The 10,739-nt window shown below is 40.1% G+C and overlaps 1 protein-coding gene across 2 annotated transcripts in view; it reads left to right on the forward strand.

The window, feature by feature from the left end:
• Positions 1–916: 916 nt before the first annotated feature.
• The window catches only part of LOC105529148 (chromosome unknown open reading frame, human C4orf22), a 670,589-nt gene continuing 660,766 nt past the window's right edge, over positions 917–10,739 (forward strand). For both annotated transcript variants that reach the window (XM_011966234.1, XM_011966235.1), the window contains exon 1: positions 917–1,070. In XM_011966234.1, the coding sequence (XP_011821624.1) occupies positions 960–1,070 (111 nt within the window). In that variant the 5' untranslated portion in view covers positions 917–959. The remainder of the gene's footprint in view (positions 1,071–10,739) is intronic.

Raw genomic sequence — 10,739 nt, forward strand, 5'->3', positions numbered from 1 at the left:
AAGTATCTTACCAGATGTTTTCATTAAAATTTTGTTAGTAAATCTGTGAAAATCTTCAAGATGAATTAGAAACGTACTTAGAGAGCAACAGTTAAAGGCTTAGAATTGTATTATATGCTAATTCCCAAGGATGGTTTATAAAATATTAAAATCCAAAGATTGTTTCTGAATATATTTTGCCAGCTGCTATGTTGGATTACTTTAAATTCATATTTTAAGAACACAATACTGTTCTGAGGAAAACCAAAAATCTTCAGTAAAAGACTTTATTTAATAAGATTTCACAGATATTTTATTCTTTAAAAAGGGCAGCTTCAACACAGCACAATTTTTCAACTGTACTAAAATAGTAAAATAAGTGAAAGCAAGAACTTGGTGCCAAAAAATGTCTCCGAAGATATTTTTTTGATTGAGTTTCTTTCCTTTGGGAATTTCATAAATTGCTTCTTGTACACAAACATTAGCAATAATTTACCTTTGTTATAACTTTTAAAATAATTTAACAAAATCATTATTTTATTATTGTCCTTGTCACAACACCATTTTGATAGACTGATTTTTGAGATAACTCTTTTTGCAAAATATCTCGGTATTTTTGTCTTGCATAACATTGTTTTAGAATGCAATTGGGAGCTGATTCCTAATATTTTGTCTAAATATCTAGGCAGTGTCACACTTTTTAACTTTGGACTGCAGTTTTCACCTCTCTGGTTGCTCAACAGTTCAGCGAAGTCTGAGTCGGTGGATGGGTATCTGACCTGAACTTAGAGTGGGTAATTCCAGAAAGCTTTCTGGAGTGTGGCAGAAGCCAGAAACTCTGCGACAAACCGCCGGGGGGTGGGATTAACGTCCGAAGCTCACACCGGCTTCAACTGATTGGCAGGAATGAAGTGGGTGGAACCTCCTGCCCCTGCCCTCCTGCTTCCGTTGCTAGGGACGCTTCGGCCCAGGATACCACCATGGAACAGGAAGAGGGTCTGAAGGCCTTGGACAATATTGTCACTCAGTTCAACACCTATGAAGATTTCCTGGACTCGCAGATCACTACTGTGGACTTGTACTACCTGGAGGTAAGGGCGGAGCGCGGCAGAGTAGCCGCCGCCCCGCGTCCCTTGGTCCCTCCTCCAGTCCCCGCTTCGTGGGCTGGTCGCCCCCTGGCGCTGGACAGCTCAGCTGTCAGGCTCCGCGGTTTCGGGACGGCGACACTAAAGCCGCTGGCGAGGTGAACTGCCAGGTCCTTACCGCCCCGCGCTCCCCCGTCCGGACAGAACTTGGGCCCCTCGAGTCACCCAGCGCAGAAACACGTGCGGGCACTCACTGGGGAGCCATGAATTTGTGCTTCTCGGCGTCCCCTGCCTCCTCCCAGCCCACTCCCCTTCCAAAGCTGCTCTCTGCGAAGAAGGAGGCCTGCTGAGAAGTCTCCGGCTGTGATCTAGGACGGACACCTGTTTCTCCCTGCTTTGCCAATTGGTATACTAAAGAACAGAAGATGGTATCTTTACACCAATTCGGTGTTATATTGGGCATTTGGGTTCATGAACTTCACACTAATTGATTCTGAAAGTACAGACATATTCGTGATTCATGTTTATCGAGTTGATGATCGCAACCAATTTTGACAGTAAAAATATACACACAAAAAAGGCGCGAAATTGGACCTAATGGGTTGCTTTCCTCTGCCCAATAGCCAATCTCCCCTCCCCAACTACTCCTGCTGCAGGGTGGTGGGGGACAGAGTGGAGTTCTAGTCCTCTGCCAGGGGAGAACCTGGACGCGCAGGAATTAACAAGCCACCGGTAGTGGGAAGCTGGGAAGTGGACGATGGCTCCCTAAGTCCCAGTATATTCCTAGCCAAACTCCCACCAGGCCCACTAAATGGACACTCACCTGGAGATTCGGCTGTGCTCTCCATAGAACCCAGAATTGCCCTATCCTTATTTAGGCTAGAGAGAACAAGCGCCACTAAGTGGTGAAATGCCACATCAGTTTGGGAAGGATTTGCATCCTGTCACCAACTCCTCACACTTCTGAACTGCAATAAAGTAACTGCATTTTAGTGGATTGACACTTTTGGATTTCAAAGATTGGTTACAGTGGCGTTTCACTTAAATATGGATTACAGGTTTCAAAAGTGTTCTTCTTCAGTACACTTAAAAAATAAATGTAGATGGTATTTCCAACATAGCTCCTGGCTTCGAAAGCAAAATTTTAAAATATTATACAGATAATATATTTAAAGTCATGAGAGTCAGTTTTATGCCTTGCATCCAAGACACTGAAAAAGTGATGCTGCTAAACAATGTTTGCATCTAAATTTTAGAATGTTTAAATAAACAAAAAATGAAATATACACAATAAACATCTTGATAGACTAAAATCATCTTTGTAGCATATGTGGAAGATTGGCAAACTTAAACCTAGTATTATTAAGAAATGTTTTAATATTTTTTAAGGCACAATTTTTCATGTATGGACCTAAAACATTAATATTAATTACAGATGAGAAATTAATGATTTGTGTTTCAACAATCAGATTTTTTTTTGTTTTTTTGAGATAGAGTTTCACTCTGTTGCCCAGGCTGGAGTGCAGTGGCCCCATCTTGGCTCATTGCAACCTCTGCTTCCTAGGTTCAAGCGATTCTCTTGCCTCAGCCTCCCAAGTAGCTGGCATTACAGGTCTGCACCACCACACCCAGCTAATTTTTGTATTTTTAGCAGACACAGGATTTCACCATGTTGGCCAGGCTGGTCTCGAACTCCTGACCTCAAGTGATGCACCAGCCTCAGCCTCCCAAAGTGCTGGAATTACAGGTGTGAGCCGCCACACCCAGCCCATCAATCAGAATTCATTAAAGTTTTCCAAAATGGAAGATGGTAATTACGTTTGGGGAAATGACAAAGAAATTTACTTTTACATTTGGCATTGGTTAAGCTTATTTTTGTTGTACTTTCATAAAAAATAAGATGAAGATTTAGTTGAATAATGGTAATTAGACAGGTATATACGTGTGTGTGTGTGTATATATATACACACACACACATATATATATATGGATTGATTAATGACAACTTTTAAAGTGCTGTTATTTTTAGAGACCTACATTCTCAAATACTTTCTGTGGATGCAAGTTCATTGTGGACTTAGGTCACACAGAAACAAGTAGACTCCTCAACATTCTTTCAGTAGTATAGAAAGCATGTTTCACAAATCATGGATCATGCTAAGTGAGCTGGTACTTGTGCTTTTCCTATCTCTCTCTCATCATCATCATCAGTAACTGACTTTGATTTGAATGGAACAATTTTTAAAACATTTTATTTTATTTTAACTAAGAAAATTGCCGATATTTATCATATACAACATGGTGTTTTAAATTATATATATATAGTGGAATGGCTAAATCAAGTTACCATATGTATTATCTCACATAATTATCATTTTTTGTGGTGATAACACTTAAAATTTATTTTCTTGACATTTTAAAAGAACACAATATATTGTTGTTAACTGTAGTCACAATGTTATACAAGAGATCTCTTGAATTTATTTGAATGAAACAAATTGTAAACTATTAATTAGAGGTAGCATTTTAATTAGACGAGGTTAGAGTCATGAGACTTTTTGGGTTCTAACTCTGCAATATTGTGTTTTTAATCAACTTGAAATTCCATTTTTTACCTGCAAAATGAAACAGTTGGACTAGTTTACATTCAAGTTTCCTAATGTATATAAAATGTTGTGAGTTATCTATACTTTCATCTGATTATATATGCACCCATATATTTATCCAGCCACCTTTTTAGTTGATAATCCTTCACCAAGCGCCTGATGTAATAGATATTGCCTACACTGTTAAGAGTTTAAGTAAAAATCTGTTCTAGACTTGACCTCAGAAACCTAAGTATATAATGCTTATAGTCCAGTCTAAGTTTTATTTATTCAGCAAGCATTTTACAAACATTTACTATCTTCCACGTACTCTTGTATTGTGTAGGATATTTTTCTGCTCCCAAAAGTTTTCAATTAATCTTCATAAAAAGTTAGTACCAATGATTCACATACAAATAATCATATAATCTCTGCCAGATCCATTCTCTACACTTCTCTATCTTTATATGTGCCCCTGGACAATGACCTTCATGGTCATTAATCAGGAGCTTTTGGCTTTGGGTTGGTTTCAGCCAATAGGAGGTACCAGCTGGAGTTCAAGGGGCTGGAAAGAAGTGGTTAGAGGATTTATTCCCTGTCAACTTCCTACTGTCTGTGGTTTAGAAGCAGATACCTTCCTTAAGTTTGGTCATCTTCTCATTCCATTAGCTACAGCACTCTCTCCAGGGTCTGGCAGCACTGCCTGCTCTAGGAATTGCTTCCTTCCGTATCTTCTTTTGTGCCAAATGGTGTTAATGGCTTCCCACTGTTGCTAACCCAGGGATGCTTCACCATCCCATGTTGGTTTCCATTAATTTTGCCCATATCTTTGTAAATAGTGCTTTTATTCTTTTTGGTCATCTGAGTTTGCCAACAATTTGCTGCCATCACCCTGACCACTATATAATCATTTAACATCTCAGATCACAATAAGTACACAAATAGTGTATGAATCTAATAACCACACAACTTTTTGCATAGTCCTTGCTTAGGAAGAAAGGGAAATATGAAAAAAAAGGGAAACTAATGCCAGTTAATTATTTGACGAGCTAGAGAGGAGTAAGGTGGCTCAGAAGACTAAAAGAAGCACTTTATGCTGTGTACACTGTGCTTTGCTTCTTTTACTGAATAGCTTCAAAGCATCAAAAGAAATGCATCACAGTATCAGCAATTAGATTTTCCTCTGCTAATCCAAAGAACAATATTTGTTCTGGGAGTTAGTATTATCTAACCTAATTAACTTAATTCCCTAAATCAATATAGAAATAGTTGAAGAGTTTTGGCAAAATTATTACAATATAATTTTCCAGGTTCTTTCTTAGTAATTCTTCTATTTAAATAAACACAGGCCCTTTATTTTAATAAAGGTGCCTATGACCACTGGAAAAATAAAAGTCCTAATTAAACTGCTTTTCTCAGGTAAAGGATCAAAGAGTGTTAGAATTATTTAAAATGTCTCTGACTAATGGATAGCAGTAATGGCTAAACTATTTACAGAGATAAATAACATGGAGTTTCATTTAGGGCATTGTCTTCCCATTATTTATAAAATAGAAATGGGGAGGGGCCAGGATGGCTGATTAGAAGCAACTACAGTCCGTGGCTGTCATGGAGAGGAATGAAAATGGAGAGTGAATTTGGCACCTTCGACTGAAATGTCCAGGTTTTCACTTTGGGACTCATTAGGCAATCAACTCAACCCATGGAGAATGAAGAAAAGCAGGGTGGGGTGATGGTCCACCCCAGGGGTGGGACAGAGCCAAAGGATCCCTCATCCTCAGCCAAAGGAAGCTGTGAGTGATTGTGCAACCCTGCCTTAGAAACCACACTTCTCCCACAGATCGTTGCAACTCACAGATCAGGAGATCCCCTCGTAAGGTCAAGCTACCAGGGCCTTCTGTCCAATACACAGAACTGGGCAAAGTCTCAGCAGACTAGGCACTGAGGCTCACACAGAGGCTCACACAGGGACCCGGGAGTTTTTCAGTCTTCAGCCCTGGGAATCCTGACAAGGTGGGAGTTCCATCCTTACATTCCTCTAGGAGATTCAGGGAGCCAAGCAGTGTCATTCTGCAGGCCCCACTTCCCCTGCACCTCACAAGCTAAGACCCAGTCACTTAGAATTCCAGTTGGCCAGTGCAGCAGACTGGAGACTGCCTGAGGTGGACAAATTCCTGGGGGGACAGGTGGCTGACATTTTTGCAGATTGGGCAACTCAGTTCTAGTCTTCTGGCTCTGGGGAGTCTAGGTGGCCCCGACAGGAGGAGTCCTTCACCCCTCACAATGCAGCACAGCTGCTGTTCCAGAATGTGGCCATACTGCTCCTTTTTTTTTTGATGGAGTTTCACTCTTGTTGCCCAGGCTGGAGTGCAATGGTGCAATCTCGGCTCACAGCAACCTCCGCCTCTCAGGTTCAAGCAATTTTCCTGCCCTAGCCCCCCAAGTAACTGGAATTACAGATATGCACCACCATGCCTGGCTAATTTTTGTATTTTTAGTAGAGACAGGGTTTCACTGTGTTGGTCAGGCTGGTCTTGAACTCCTGACCTCAGGTGATCCACCCACCTCAGTCTCCCAAAGTGCTGAGATGACAGGTGTGAGCCACTGTGGCTGGCCCAGACTGCCTCTTTGAGTTAGACTCTAATCCATTCCTTCTCACTGTGCAGGGGCCTCCCTGCAGGAATCTCAATAACTCCAGCCAGGGTTATACAGACAGAACTCTGATCTCTCCCTGGGAAAGAGCCTCTGAGATGAGAAGCAGCCAATGTCTCTGCAGTTCAGTTGACTCAGCCTTTCTAGCCTGCTGGCTCTGGAGAGTTCAGGCAGTGTTGATGAGGAAGGGTCCCCCAACACAAGACACCTGCTTTACCAAAAAGCAACCAGACTGCTTCTTTCAGTGGGCTCTTGATCCATCCGTCCTGACTGAGGTCTCTCAACAGGGGTCTCCAGACACCTCCTACAGAAGGGTCTGGGCCAGCAGCAGGTCAGTACTCCGCTGGGATGGAGCTCCCAGAGGAAGGAGAAGGCTGCCATCTTTGTTGTTTCACGGCCTTCACTGGTGATACCTTCAGGTAAGGGAAAAACCGAGGCACCTAGGGTCTGCAGTGATCCCCCAACAAGCAGCCCTATGGAAGAATGGCCTGATAGTTAAAAGAAAAACAGAAAGCAACAACAGCAACAAAGACCCTGTAAAAACTCCATTTAAAGTTCAGCATCTTCAAAAATTGAAATTAGATAAGTCACAAAAGATGAGAAACAGTCAGTGCAAAAATGCTGAAATTCGAAAAGCCAGAGTGCCTTCTTTCCTCAAAATAACTGCAACAGGTCTCCAGCAAGGGCACAGAATTGGGCTGAGACTGAGCTGCCTGAATTGGCAGAGGTAGGCTTCAGAAGTTGGGTAATAATGAGCTTTGCTGAACTAAAGGAGCATGTTGTAACCCAATGAAAAGAAGCTAGAATCATGATAAAACAATACAGGAGCTGATAACAAGAATAGCTGGGTTAGAGAGGAACATAACTGACCTGATGAAATGAAAAACAGAACACAAGAAATTCACAATGCAATCACCAGTATCAATAGCAGAATAGACCACCAGAGGAAAGACTCTCAGAGATTGAAGACTATCTTTCTGAAAGAAGACAGGAGGCAAGAATAGAGAAAAAAGAATGAAGAACAAACAAAACGTCTGAGAAATACGGGACTATGTAAAAAGACTGAACCTACGACTGACTGGGATACCTGAAAGAAACTGGAAGAACAGAACCAAGTTTGAAAACATACTTCAGGATATCATCCAGGAGAACTTCCTGAGCCTAAGAAGACAGGCCAACATTCAGGTTCAGGAAATACAGAGAACTCTAGTAAGATACTCCACAAGAAGATCAACCTCAAGACACATAATTATCAGATTCTCCAAGGTTGAAATGAAAGAAAAAATGTTAAAGGGAGTCAGAGAGGAAGTCCATGTTACCTACAAAGGGAAACCCATTAGATGCACAGTGGACCTCTCAGTGGGAAACCCTACAAGCCAGAAGAGATTGCAAGCCAGTGTTCAACATTCTTCAAGAAAAGAATTTCCAGCCCAGAATTTCATTTCCAGCCAAGCTAAGCTTCATAAGCACAGCAGAAATACTATCCTTATCAGACAAGCAAATGCTGAGGAAATTCATCACCACCAGGCCTGCCTTGCAAGAGCTCCTAAAAGAAGCACTAAATATGGAAAGGAAAAACCATTTACCAGCCACTACAAAAACACACTGAAGTACATAGTGCACCAACTAATGACACTATGAAGCAACCACATAAACAAGTCTGCAAAATAACCAGATAGCATCATGATGATAGGATCCATTTCTCACATAACAATATTAAACTTAAATGTAAATGGGCTAAATGCCCCAATTAAAAGACACAGAATGGCAATCTGGATAAAGAGTCATGACCCATTGCTATGCTGTATTCAAGAGACCCATCTCATGTGCAGTGACACACATAGGCTCAAAATAAAGGGATGGAGAAAAATTTACCAAGAAAAAAGCATGGGTTGCAATCCTAGTTTCTGACAAAACAGACTTTAAAACAACAAAGATTTAAAAAGACAAAGAAGGACTGTACATAATGAGAAAGGGTTCAACTCAACAAGAAGAGCTAACTATCTTAAATATGTATGCACCTAATACAGGAGCACCCAGATTCATAAAGCAAGGTCTTAGAGACCTACAAAGAGATTTAGACTTTCACGCAATAATAGTGAGAGACATTAACACCCTATTGACAGTATTAGACAGATCACTGAGACAGAAAGTTAACAAAGATATTCAGGACCTGAACTCAGCTGTGGACCTAGTGGACCTCATAGATATCTACAGAACTCTCCACCCCAAACAACAGAATATACATTCTTCTCATTGTCACATGGCACTTACCCTAATATTGATCACATATTTGGAAGTAAAACACTCTTCAGCAAATGCAAAAGAACTGAAATAATAACAGTCTCTCAGACCACAGTGCAATCAAATTAGAACTCAAGACTATGAAATTCACTCAACACCACACAACTAAATGGAAATTGAATAACCTGCGTTTGAATGACTCCTGGGTAAATATTTAAATTAAGATAGAAATCAAGAAGCTATTTGTAACTAATGAGAACAAGGAGACAATATGCCAGAATCTCTGGGATGCTGCCAAAGCAGTGTGAAGAGAGAAATTTATAGCACTAAATGCCTGCATCAAAAGGATAGAAAGATCTCAAGTTAACAATGTGACAACACAACTAAAAGAACCAGAGTACCAAGAGCAAACAAACCCAAAGCTAGCAGAAGACAGGAAGTAACCAAGATCAGAGCCGAACTGAAGGAGATAGAAACATGAACAACTCTTCAAAAAAATCAACAAATCCAGGAGCTAGTTTTTTGAAAAAATTAACAAAATAGATAGACTGCTACCTAGACTAGTTAAAGAGAGAGAGAGAGAGAGAGAAGAATGAAATAGACACAGTCAGAAATGATAAGGGAGATATTACCATTGACCCCACAAAAATACAACCATCAGATAATATTATGAACACCTCTTTGCACGGAAAATAGAAAACCTAGAAGAATGGATAAATTTCTGGACAAATACACCCTCCCAAGACTGAACCAGGAAGAAATTGAATCCCTGAGTAGAACAATAACAAGTTCTGAAATAGAAGCAATAATAAACAGCCTACAAATCAAAAAAAGCCCTGGACCAGATGAATTTATACCTGAATTCTACCAGAGGTATAAAGAAGAGCTGATATCATTTCTAATGAAACTATTTCAAAAAACTGAAAAAGGGAAACTCCTCCCTAACTCAGTTTATAAGGCCAGTATTATCCGGATACCATAACTTGGCAGATATACAACAAAAAAAGAAAACTTCAGTCCAATATCCCTGATGAATATCAATCCAAAAATCCTCAATAAAATACTGGCAAACTGAATCCAGCAGCACATAAGAAACTTTATCCATCACAGTAAAGCTTGCTTCATCCTTGGGATGTAAGGTTGGTTCAATATAGGCAAATTAATAGATGTAATTCATCACATAAACAGAACTAAAATAAAAAAAAAACCCACATGATTATCTCAATAAATGGAGAAAAGACTTTCAATAAAATTCAACATCCCTTTATGTTAAAAACTCTCAGTAAACTAGGTATTGAAGGAACACACCTCAAAATAATAAGAGCAATATATGACAAACCCACAGACAATATCATACTGAATGGGCAAAAGCTGGAAGTATTCCCCATGAAAACTGGCACAAGACAAGGATGTCCTCTCTCATCACTCCTATTCAACATAGTATTGAAAGTTCTGACCAGGGCAATCAGGCAAGAGAATAAATTAAGGGTTTCCAAATCGTGAGAGAGGAAGACAAATTATGTTTGTTTGCAGATGACATGATCCTATATCTAGAAAATCTCATTGTCCCAGCCCAACAGTTTCTTTTTATTATTATTATTATACTTTAAGTTCTAGAGTACATGTGCACAATGTGCAGGTTTGTTACATAGATATACATGTGCCATGTTGGTTTCTTGCACCCATTAACTCGTCATTTACAGTGGGTATTTCTCCTAATGCTATCCCTCCCCCAGCTCCCCACCCCATGACAGGCCCCGGTGTGTGATGTTCCCCTCCCTATGTCCAAGTGTTCTCATTGTTAAATTCCCTCCTATGAGTGAGAACATGTAGTGATTGGTTTTCTGTCCTTGTGATCAGTTTGCTCAGAATGATGGTTTCCAGCTTCATCCATGTCCCTGGAAAAGGACATGAACTCATCCTTTTTTATGGCTGCATAGTATTCCACGGTGTATATGTGCCACGTTTCCTTAATACAGTCTATCATTGATGGAAATTTGGGTTGGTTTCAAGTCTTTGCTATTGTGAATAGTGCCACAATAAACATACATGTGCATGTGTCTTTATAATAGCACGATTTATAATCCTTTGGGTATATACCCAGTAATGGGATCATTAGGTCAAATGGTATTTCTAGTTCAGGATCCTTGAGGAATCACCACACTGTCTTCCACAATGGTTGAACTAGTTTACA

The sequence above is a fragment of the Mandrillus leucophaeus genome, unplaced genomic scaffold (assembly GCF_000951045.1).
Source record: "Mandrillus leucophaeus isolate KB7577 unplaced genomic scaffold, Mleu.le_1.0 Scaffold75, whole genome shotgun sequence".
Taxonomy (NCBI): domain Eukaryota; kingdom Metazoa; phylum Chordata; class Mammalia; order Primates; family Cercopithecidae; genus Mandrillus; species Mandrillus leucophaeus.